Below are 12,138 nucleotides of genomic sequence, written 5' to 3' on the forward strand. Positions count from 1 at the left end.
GTAGATAGAGATGAAAGGTGTTAGGTACCCCTCGCTTACCTTATAATTCAGTGGGCTCAGGTACTTGAAACAGCCAAAACAAGTATAAGCCAAGCAAATAACAATTGTGATGTTGACAACTAGGAAGGTAAACATGGTTGTAGGTGCTTTAAAGCCTAGAAAAAAATCCAGAGAATACAACATAAAAATACATAGCAGAAAAAAGAAACCAAAACAAACCAACCTTTACTTTATCTTCCCCATTTTCAGAAGCCTTGTGGTTGCTTTTTTTTTTTTCCTTAGAGGACTGGGCACACCACTTCCAGACACAAACAGGAGAACCTTGTTACGCACAAAACTTGTTGACTGGTAAAACTGCTGAGGATGCTCTTTTCCCAGCTTCCTTAAAGGCCAAGAAAGGCAGCTGCAATACTTGAACGATAAACAAGACCCAGAGCTGTTCTCCTCCTCCTCCTCCCTCAGTCAACTATTCCAGACTCACTTCTAAAATACATTCATTAAATGATCTGTGAAGTGTGATAGAGTCCATTTATTAACTACAACAATGGCACTAAACTAGATGGCTTCCAAACAACCCAAAGGAAAAAAATATAGGGGAAAAATAATCAATATTACCTTGACAGATTAGACAACCCCACACTCTTTCAAGGAAAAAAATAAAACAAAACAACACAAAAAGAAACTGTAAGATGAAACTGTATGTAGAAAACTGTAAATAACTACAACTTGGAAGGAAAATGAAATGAAGACATGAGATAAACTTGTAGCACTGCAAAATACAGCTGATGATTACGAGCTGGAAAGCAGTCAACAGTGCAATGCTACCACAAAAGATGGGAAGAGGAAAAACCCAACAAGTCTCTGGTACCTATACAAAATGATTTGGTGCTACTGAGCCTTCAATTTGAGCAGCCTTGACCGTGTGGGACACCATGATAAAATACGGACAGAACTGGGAGGAATCCAAGGAACAGGAACTAGAGGAGAAACTGAGTAAACATGAACTAAGATGAAAGGTAAAGGACATGGTAGCAGCCTCTAGAATGGAAAAAGTTACAATGACTACAGTGACTTGTTATTCTCCAAGTCCACTGGGGAAATATTCTGAAGTCCCATTTTGCAGCAAAAGATGATTTCAAGAAGATATTAGGGGGAAAACAAAACAAAACAAAACCACCCTAAAAACAAACCCCAGCTGTTTCCAAGCTTCTGTAGTCAAAAGAGGGAACAGCAACCCTCAAATATTTTTGGTGTTATTTGTGGTAACCACAGCATACGCAGAGGCACACAACAGAGAAGTTTTACTTTTTAGCAGGTGCTAAAAACTGCCCTGCACAAGATCTGTTCACGAGGAGAAAAAAAATCCCAAACAAACCAAAAGACGTACACAAAACCAAACCAAAAACCCACAAATATGTCACTGTTCAAATCAAGAAGGGAAGTGAAAACACACCCCAGTGCATATTCTGGAATGGCCTCTAGAAGAGGCTGTTTTTCTAACTGCAGGTTACACCAGTATTGACCAGCCAGTGAGGCACATCTACACCAAAGCCAATGCATCGTGTGACCCAGAAGACAAACAGCAGAGATAAGGGAAGAAGGCTCCTGATAAGGGAAGAAGTCTCCTGCGTCCTGAGCACTCTCCCTGCCAACAGCTCTAGAGAAGACAGTGGTTACCCCAGGAGATGGGGGTAGATGGAACCATCGCCTCCTCTGCTGTCAGAGACACAGTAGTGCTTTTGGTGTAGGATGGATGGTGAGAGCCGAGGAAGAAAACAGCGACTGAGACGGAAACAGACGACACCAGTACAGCCTATCACCTTCTGTATGCCATGGAGTGATATCTGATCCCGAGTGAGAACTGGGATAGAAGCCCTTCCAGCCTTACATCAATGAGGAAGAAAACAGAGTATTATCACTGTACTCTGCAATCAGGCTGAAATATCCATACCAGGCCAACTATAGAAATCAATGACTAAGCAATCAAGCTTTACAAACCATAAATGGATTTATTTTGCAGATAAGGAGGCAGAGTACTCTTTCACACAAGACACAGCGACGAAATCAATGGCAATGAAATAAAAATCTCAGACTCACACTGCTTGGCTAGACTGCCCTGTGCACTGACAATCACTGAACATCCTGTAAGCAGGATCCTCTTACTGAGAAAGCCAAACATGGTAATCCAGCCTGTATTTTCCATTACTAAGTTTCACAACAGATGATGCTTTTACCACAGATGTAGAACCAGGAAACATTCTCATAAAGACTTAATTTTTACTACACTAGGATTTCCTTCATAACGATTAGAAGACGCATATCAACTGCATCCCTAGAAATTCTGCTGTTATTTTAGAGGACGTAGATTTGTTGGTGTTCCTGGTTGCAAAGACAGTTCTCAAAAACAAGGGAAAAAACCCAAGCTCTCAAGCATACAACTAACGCAGGGACATCTGCTCAAACCAAAAGACAGCCTGAAGCAACAGTGCCTCTTGCATCCATGGGGAGCTATGTCTAAAATTAGATGACAGTCTGCCAACAATATCTTTTTTACTACTGGTATGCTAGAAAAACACAATGCGAGCGTGGTCATTTGTTACCAGTGCTGTGAAAGCAGAGAAGAGGGCAAAATACAGTTAGATACCAAAGGCCTCCTTCCAGCATCAATGGCATCTCTGTTCCATGCCAAATGCTTCTTCCTCTATCACATCTAAGAAGCCATAAGCTATCACTGACCTTTTCTGATGTCAAAGCTGTTAGTACACCACAGCCAATACTATCAACACCAAATGTTTGCAAAATATAGAACATCCCTACTTTTAAAATACATGATGCACGAAACGTGAGTTTTTAAATTTCAATATGGGGTGGAGAGTCACCATCCCAGTGCAGTCCTCCATGTAAAGTCTGACAGATGATACAGAAAACAGGACTCGGTAGCATTAGCCAACATTTTACAGGTTTTTCTAAGTGATAGTTGTACAACAGAGGCAACAGGCAACTCATCCAGGCAAACTGAACTTATGCACAGGCTACACAAATGCAGGTAGTGAAGCCAGAGACCATCTTAGTAGAAAGAGCTAATTCTGGATACATTTTTGTTTTATTTAATGATTTTTACTGTCTGTCACTCTGCAGCCCAACTGGCCAATTCAAACTCTACAGATTTAGGGAACACATGATCTCCTGCAAAATGAAGGAATATGAAGCTCCATGCCAACAGTTTTAAGTTAACATACTGGCCATCTCCATCACAGTGTCTTATGCAAACTCGTGTAAGCTGCAAATGTTGTATAATTCAGTGCCACAGGTAACCGCTATGACTTCCCATTTATGGAAGCAAAAAGAAAAGCCCACAAAGTCCATGAAACTTCACGTGTAATTTAGGTAAGTTGGCAAGAGAGGTAGGAGCAGCTTCTAGGTGGAAAAAGGTAATACTCACCCAGCCTCAAAAATGAGAAAAAATAGAGCCAGAAAAGGCAGAGAATTGGAGCTGCAAGGGCCTGATTCACAGCTGCAAAGTGCATCTTCTTCTCCAGCTTGGCAGGGAGATAAGCATAGTACAGGTTGTAACGGTCAACCATGTGCTTCAGCAGTATGTATATTAAACCTGGAAGGAAAAAAGGGAGAGCCAAGGAGAGCTTGTCAAAGACTTGATAAACAGCAGCAATTCTATGAGCAGATCTCCACTAACCAGGTGACTGAAGATCTGGATACCAATGGTGGACACAGCCCAAATACAACTGGGGTACAGCTGCACGACAGCAGCCTGCTCCTAAGGTTGTTCCAGCCCCAGCACAAGACCCCCATCCCTCGCCCTATCTGCACACTTCTCTGTGGCACCACTCGTGCTCCCAGAGGGAGCCCACAGCTCCCTCCCAGTGCTGGCACATGAGGCCACGCTGGTACAGAAGACTTGGTAACTCCTCCACCACCACACTGGTAAGGAAGAAAGGTCTAAAAGTGGCTTAACATCTCCCTCAGCCTTCAACAGATTCATGACTGGATTTCAACTCAGCTATTTCTTATTCCAAAGAAAAGGCAGTTAGTGCTGCAACAGCTATGAATTGCAACAGCACATTCAGATATTTACAACTGCACACAAAATGAAATGTAAATAAAGATCAAGTACATTGTCAGAGAAAAATTTGCCACATTCTTCCAATAATAAGGTTGTTGATTAAAACCAGTTCTGAGCAATATCTAATTTAGCTAATTATGTTGTATCTAGCTCTCTAAAATTTTGGATTAGAAAAGGAAAATACCAGCTATGTAATACTATTTAGTACTACTTATGCCTGATAAAGAGATTTCCAGAGTAGAAATATCTGTAGCTGCCAAAATGGTTCTTTATACATAATTCTCATGACAGTCTAGAATCTCTGTGAACAAAAGCTGCAATAAAGTAAGACGTAGATTATGTCACGGTCACTAAAGATGGACAACTGTCCCTGAGTTCTAGGCAGACTGCTACCTTTCTTGATCACCCATACAGGATATAATGGCTGGTACTGGCTACAAGAAAGTAGTCAAAGACAGATATATATGCAACTTAAGGCTGAAATGTTAAGTTTGATTCATGGGACAGAGATAAATCTACTGAGTAAGAGAAACATCCTAGAAAAAGGTGGCCTGTGAATCGGAGACCGGGAGAACTTCTGAGGCTGCTGTAGGACTGCAGCTCCATCTACAGCACAGGGCAGCTGTGTTCCACCCACATGCACTGAACTCCCAGCTACCTGGTTTTCTAAGCCAGCAAGTCTACCAGAGAACACAGCATTTCCTTGTCCAGTCAAAGGGCAGCTGTGGTGTTCACCAAGACCACATCCCAGCAAAGCAGTCAGCACATTGTTAGGCTGCATCCCTGGGGTTAGGACTGTGGAGCATACAGCTGTCCACAGCACAGTGAAGACCACAGCCCCTTTTCTCATTCTCATTCACGACGTGGAATTTCAGAAACAGCAATGCAGAAGAGCTGCAGTAGTGAAAAGGACAGGTAGTTTTCCAGCCTCTTGCTACTGGATCAGCACACTTATTTTTCTGCTTCATTTTACATATAATCGGTCAAAGTTTACAACAAAAGTTATTTCAAATGTGCCCAAAGGATTTGGAGATCAGAATGTCTCAAGTCAAGTTTGGCTGCTTAAGGTGGACCTCCAGGCTGGGTACCTTCTGCAGCTTGCTTCTCCCAGACATCAAGACCCCAGAGATAAAAATAATCCTCTCATCTCCAAACCTACATAAACTCTATGGTTTAAAAACCACCACCAGAGCTAATGCACTCAAACCTGAGAAATAAAATAAGCATCTAATATCTTACTTTCAGCTTCTAAAGGCAGTACAAGAGCTAATAATTCACCATCTTTTGCCCTGTTTTTCCACAAGAAGGGAAGAAAACTCAGATGTAACTCCTAAGGATTATCAGCATTTGAACTGGAATAAGAATGCAGAACTGTGCCTTCCCTACCTCCCAAATGCCCCCATCTTGCTCGCACAATGCCCGCAACTCATTGGAAAACTTACCAAATGGGACAATGATGGGACATGTAATGCTATAGGCCATGATGACAGTGAACACACACAACATCCAGGCATACATTGCTCCAAATTCATATTCAAATGCTTGTTGCTAGGGACAAAAACAAAACACCCAAAACTCTCATGTCATCTATCAATGTGTCAGGAGTTAAGAACAGATTTACGAAACCAGCAAGTCACCTTCTCTTATTCCCTCCAAGAGGGACCCATTATTTCCCTAAGAGGCATAAATGATGTAGAGAGATGAAGCACTATGCATTTTAAGCATCTGTACTTACAGAAAATACGCTGGTTCTTTCAAAGCCTTTAAGTAATTCCTCATGGAATTTGTTTTCATCTACAGCAAGCAAGAACTTAAAACCACGAGGCAGAAAATAATTGTGCCAAACTCAGAACCTTCATCTCACTGCAGATTCCATTGAAACTGTACTGTTCCTTGTTTTGGATTTCCCAGTAGGGAAAGCTCAAGATATCAAAGCTTTAGTGTGGCAAATATTCCCACCTTTTCCTCTTGGGTTGAGGAAATGAATGTAAGTCATTTCAACCAGAAGAAGACATAATATGTAACTGCTAACATTAAGTGAATGTTTAAAAGAATCTTTTAAAAAAAATCAAACCCACATTCATAAAAAAAATTAAATAAAAAAAGAAAGAAGAAAAATAAGAACAGGAGCAGCTGTATACAGACTTAAGTTCCACTGTAAGATCAGGAATTTCAAGCTGCCAGACAACACATCATCTGAAAGTCCATCATTTAAAATGGAATACAGATATACAAGAATGTATTTTGCTAGGTGCATGTTCAGATTAAAGTAAGTTGTACACACCTGTGGGCTGACAGAAAGAAACTAACTATAGACAGATTTGAATTTTTAAAACCTCAAGTTTAGACTATAAGATAAAATCACAAATATCCTTTAAAATCCATATAATAAAATTCTGACCTGGACTTATGAAGAAAATTATAATCTGAAGTTCAGAGCTTGGATTTGATTTTTTACCATGTCTGACTTGAATTAATACCTCCCAGTTATCTGTGCTGCAAATGAAGGGAGTATGAAACTATCATGGATAGAAAACAGAAGAAAAAAAAAAATGACAGGAGATGATAGTTAATGGTATGAAGGATGGGGGCTCCCACTATTTCTGATAAGGATCAGTCATTTAATTGCCTCTTGCTAAGGAAGGGCTTTAATACCTGTTTAATATTTTTCCTTTCTGCTGTGGACTTGGCCATTATCATGCGTATGGTGTAAAGGATGAGGCCAGGCAGGCGCAGCAGCTCCATCCCATTGCCAACAAAAGCAGATGCAATCACATAGTTCACAAAGAAGGCTCCCTGGTCAGGCAAAAAGACACATCTGCAAGGAAGGACATCAGACACTGACGAGAAAGCAGGGAAGCGAATACAAATACAGCATATTTATACACACATACACACACACAATGGGTCCCTATCACCTTCGGAAATCTCTTACCCTAAGGATAGGCACTTGACACCTTAAGAAGTGGCTAGAAAACTTCCAATAATTTTGTTGAAAAAAAGAGTACTACAGAGCTATAAATGCAGTAAGAGTAGTGTACTGCAAAAGCCTGGCTGAGTTGCAGTTCGGATGAGGAATAAACTGTTCATGAAAAGATACAGCAGTTCGATGGGTCACTGATAGCAGACAAGAGCATCATTTGATGTCTACAGCACCAACTCTAGACAAGATGAGATAAGACTGCAATAGAAAAGACTGCAGTTGTCTCTCCCAGCTTAGTAACTCCTAACAGTCTTCTTGTTACTGATTTTGAAACTGTTTGAAAACCTAACTATGTCCTAATAATTGCATTCTATTCTTTCCCTCCAGCCACAGTCACAAGAGCTTATAATAACCAATATCTGCAAATTTGCAATGTTGGTGTAGAAACATTCATGTTTCTTAAAATCAAGAGTCAATGGATTTCAGAAAGAGAACTACTGCACAGCTATTTGGTCCCACTGCACTCCTTGGGATTGTAATCCCTGTCCATGATACACAACAATCCTCAGTACATTTTCTGGTCCTCTCTCACCTGCATGATATTATCCTGTCGCTTCTTGTCTTCTACAAAATCTGTAAAGCTTTGGGAAAATAGCTGTCTCTTTATTGAATGTTTGCATACGTTAGCTAGCAGGGAAAAAGTACAGACTTCTTCATAGCAATATCACTTCCATTCTCCTCCTCTTATTTACAAGGTCTGTATCATCCCACAGAGATCATCCTCAAGCAGATTTTAATAAACATTAACCAAGGTTAGTCAACGGCAAAAAAAACCAACAAAAACCCCTAAATATTCCTTTAGGAAAGAATTGGTAATACTTACTCCAGCCTAACTGCAGAATCAGACGATTCTCTGTCAAACAGCCAACGGAAAAAAAAATCAAGGCTGAAAGAAAGATGGTCAATGTAATTCAGTCTCTGACAGCTTAGTACTGTGTAAAATTGCTTCTCTTTTTAAGTAGCTCAGATGAGGATAGTGGATAGAAAGCAGTTAATCAAATAATCTGAACACTAGCTTTATCACAGTTACTGATAGTCAGAAATAGGGAAAAAAAACCAGAATTAAACAGAACAGTAACATCTACCTCATACTAAAGTTTCAATGATTCACTGTTAGCAGTTACTATATAGATAGAACAAATACATGTTACCCAGTTAGCCAGGGAAACAGTCAAATACTGCAAAGGTGGAAAGAAAAAGACAACTAGAACAGAAGTATAAGACATAGTCAGAAAACTGGGTTCTCAGCTATGATGGTGAGTATGGGCAACATTCAATCGGTCACTGATCTTACAAGGTCTTAAATTTCTTTGCTAAAATAAAAGTCAGCCTTCAGAAACTTAAAGGGCTATGAGTCCTCAGATGAAAGATAAACATTGAAATGTAATGTGTAATGACAATATAACCACAGACACTGGAGGGAGTGGGGGCACATCAACTATACCTCAACTAGTAACTAGAACACAGAAGTAAGATGACTCATATGACAGAAGTACTCAAACACTACTCTGTTAAACTATGATTCTTTACCTGGTCAGACCAAGGGAGGGCAGAATCAGTACCATGAAGATCAAAAATATGTAGACCTTATGCATCATTATTCTGTTCTCTGCAGATCTGTCAACATAAAAAGTCACTGAATAAGAAACTCATATGACAGACTTCCACACATGAAGGATCTTGCCCAGAGAATGTCAGCACTCATGAGACTTCCAGCTTCCTCCACCATATCACATTGTTACAAGATACTCACAAAACAAACATCTTTGAGAAATTTACTGATTTGGACCACGCAGACTCTCAGTATCTTCTTGGGCAAAAAAACCCATTTCTGAACATTAATTCAGACTCTGGGTAAGCATCACTACAGGCCTGCACACCACACGAGGGGATGTGCGACAATTACAGCCAGTCTCTCATCCAATGATACCCACATCTCACAACAGCTTGTAAACAAACAGCTCTTCAAGTGTTAAGCCAAGAGGGATTAGACAATTTGTAAAAGGGCACCACTGCCAAGAAACCAGACACTTAGACAAGCTACTTGACTGTCCTTGCCAATTGTCAAGTCTTTGGAAACAACGTGACACTACTAATGCTATGTGCCTACTACAGCAGCAGAAACATCTATCTAGTGACACACTTGCCAGAAAAGTGCAGCAATTGCTATAAACAATTCAGACTCTTAAAGGTGGTATCTGATAGGGCATTAAAGGGACAGAGGTTTTATTATGGGATCAAGTAGCCCTTGGGCACTGTGGGACCTATCAGTATAACTATATCGAGGCTTGAAATCAGACCTGTGATCACTACTGACTTCAGAAGTCTATTTCAACTGATTGAGAAGGGCTCAAAGTTCATGTGCATACTGCAACTACCTTGGGGGGAAAAAAAAAAAGTTTATGAAAAGCATACAACTTTGAATAAACAGCAGATTCTGATCATGACGCTTAGAAAGGAATGGTACCAAAAAGCAAAACATCTAAAACGTTTGACCTTGGAATATAAAAACAAAAAATAGCTCCAGGCATTATGGAAGAAGTTGAGTGAAGCTGGGATTCAGTGTGCAGTATCATGCTTTTATCTGACTGTAGGTAAACTGGGGATGAAATCAAGCTGTGCTGAGTTGTCCAAGCAGCAGCAAGTCACTGTGCTTTGTATCTCTGGAATGCACTGGTCACATCAGAAAATTTTGCATCAACACATCTTCTGAGCCTTGGACCCATAGGTCTTCTCAGATCACCACTACCGATACTGGACAGCAATGGAGTTGTGCACCAAGAGTTACATCCAGATCGTTTTTCATGCAAAACAACAAAAAAGGTAGATGCCTTGTTTATGAGTAACATGCCAGCAGTTGGAGCACTTCCTGTTAAAGTGAGATTCTGGGGTTCAGTCATGTTCTGAGTCTGAAGAGGATCCAATCCGACACCTCCTCTCTTCCCAGAGAGTGAGCTAGCTATGGGATCAGAGGCACTTTCCATGCTCCTGTTGAAGTTACATCCCCTGAGCCTACTTAGACATTTTTTCTGATTAAAAGCAAGGAGGTAGTGCATAAGGAAATAATGTGGTCAGATTACACTTGCTGTGTTGATTACAAATTACTGAAACTCCAAAGTATTGGTTATAACATTAGAAAGAGATGAGAACATGACATTCCCTGCTCTGAGAGGTCTGCAAATGTAAGAGCTCCATGAAAGATAAGCACTTTCTCCATTTAGTTTAGTAATTCAGCTAATAAGGCCAAAACAAAGGAAAATATTGCTTACTTTGTCCAGTGGGATTCCAGCAAAGTTGAGTAATAGACAATTGTTGGTAGCAAAGCTGAGAAGGACCAGAGCAAGAGCGTTGGGAAAAACTGACTGACGATGGGATTCTAGTGGGTGGAAAAAAAACCCAAGAAGTAAGAATAAGTATTAAAGACATTTTAATGCAGCTGTAGTGGAATAGAGGCTGCGATACTTTGCTTTTTGCAAGTTATAGCAGGTTGGGCTGTTGAAATCATATTCAAATACAGCCATAAAATGAGTGAGTGCTCAGCACTGGTGTGCAAGACAGAAAAACAAAAGCAGGATTAGACATTAAACTCCATGAAAGTGAAACCTCACAAGCAGTTTTCATGTAGTTCACACTAGCTTGGGGAAGTATTTAAAATCAACAGCTTGCAAGAGACTTTAACTGCAGTCAAACTAGGATCAGATTTGTATGTCATCCTGTTTTGAATCCAATAAACAAGATAAAATCATGGCATTTTACTTAAGAGTTTAAAATCTGATTTACCCCCTTCTCATAATAAAAATCAAAATATGAGTTGGACTTGAAATTTCATTTTTGGCAACTGTTTTTCATTACAAAATTTAGAATCGTGTATAATTCAGAATGCAAATTTTTACAACAAGTAAGACATTCACAATAATATAAACTTTCAGATGAAATTACTTCAGCCTACTATTAAGAAACAAAAGAGGACCAACCTTGATTCTGGATGCATACTTTTTAATCAGCAGTTATGTAAAACAAGCCTGAGAATCTCATCTGAATTTAGCTTGTGGACATTGTTTCACTGTGTTACTATACACTTATCAGTTTACTGACATTTTGGTCTGATACACAGCTATACCCAAACATATAGTGATACTCACGTTAAGGTAGTGAATAGGTTTAGTGACATTGAACTTGTCCATGGTTGAGATAATTATGGAAGGCGTAGTAAGAAAAAACAGCACAATAAAAAGGAGCAAATTTATGCAAGCCCATCTAAACCACCATTTCAGTCCATGCACTGAAAGATTTTTCCTGGAAAAAAAATTAAAAGGACATCAAAGCAACCAGTAAGCATTTGCTGGTTTAAAAAAAAAATATATATATATATTATCTGTCAAGTAACAGATGGCACTGCTTTTTCTAAATTGAGTTTTCATAGTCCCAAATTTATATAACAAAGCACTACACAAGTTCCAGTTGCTATTAGAAATAAAGAAAACTGTGCAGCCTTTCTTGAATGATAACATAAATTGCGCTTGCAGAAGAACATATTTAGTCTTCCAAACACAAACACAATGTCTAATGTAGTTAAAGTTTGGGATGAAACACTTGCACTATTTAATAGTACAGAAGTACTAAACAAAGTTAGAACAAGAAGAGAAAGGGAAATTCTGCAAGAACAGCAGCTATCAGAGGCAGAATCTACCAAGAAACTGTGATGTGAAAAAAATAATTTAGAAATCCTGCATCCCTTCCTGCCATATTAAAACAGCAACCATAGGTCTCAAATAGAGAAAGTTTTTAAGTGTTATCTCAAATGGTTCCCAAAAGGGCTGGAATGATTTGAACCCCAGCCAAAGCCAAGTACTGAGAACAGACAAAACAGGGATCCAGAGGCTCAGTAACATCCCAATTATGACAACTCTTTCTGTGAGCCTAGGTAAGTAACTTGGGAAATCCCCGTGCCTCCTCTTCTTCAAGGAGGAGGGGAGAAAAGAGAAAGAATAGAAAAAAAAATAAACCACAAAAAAAGCCCAAACCACAAAACAACAACAAAACACCACCATCTTCCTTTCTCAGAGATGTTCAG

At 39.7% G+C, this 12,138-nt stretch overlaps 1 protein-coding gene across 1 annotated transcript in view; it reads right to left on the bottom strand.

The window, feature by feature from the left end:
- The window catches only part of TMEM63A (transmembrane protein 63A), a 29,953-nt gene that overhangs the window by 1,161 nt on the left and 16,654 nt on the right, over positions 1-12,138 (bottom strand). The window contains exons 13-20 of the mRNA XM_010193526.1: positions 11,207-11,360; positions 10,334-10,440; positions 8,595-8,681; positions 7,888-7,950; positions 6,737-6,899; positions 5,524-5,629; positions 3,443-3,610; positions 40-155 (exon numbers count right to left, since the gene is read on the bottom strand). Of these exons, the coding sequence (XP_010191828.1) occupies positions 40-155; positions 3,443-3,610; positions 5,524-5,629; positions 6,737-6,899; positions 7,888-7,950; positions 8,595-8,681; positions 10,334-10,440; positions 11,207-11,360 (964 nt within the window). The remainder of the gene's footprint in view (positions 1-39; positions 156-3,442; positions 3,611-5,523; positions 5,630-6,736; positions 6,900-7,887; positions 7,951-8,594; positions 8,682-10,333; positions 10,441-11,206; positions 11,361-12,138) is intronic.

The sequence above is a fragment of the Mesitornis unicolor genome, unplaced genomic scaffold (genome assembly GCF_000695765.1).
Source record: "Mesitornis unicolor isolate BGI_N332 unplaced genomic scaffold, ASM69576v1 scaffold23811, whole genome shotgun sequence".
NCBI classification, from domain to species: domain Eukaryota; kingdom Metazoa; phylum Chordata; class Aves; order Mesitornithiformes; family Mesitornithidae; genus Mesitornis; species Mesitornis unicolor.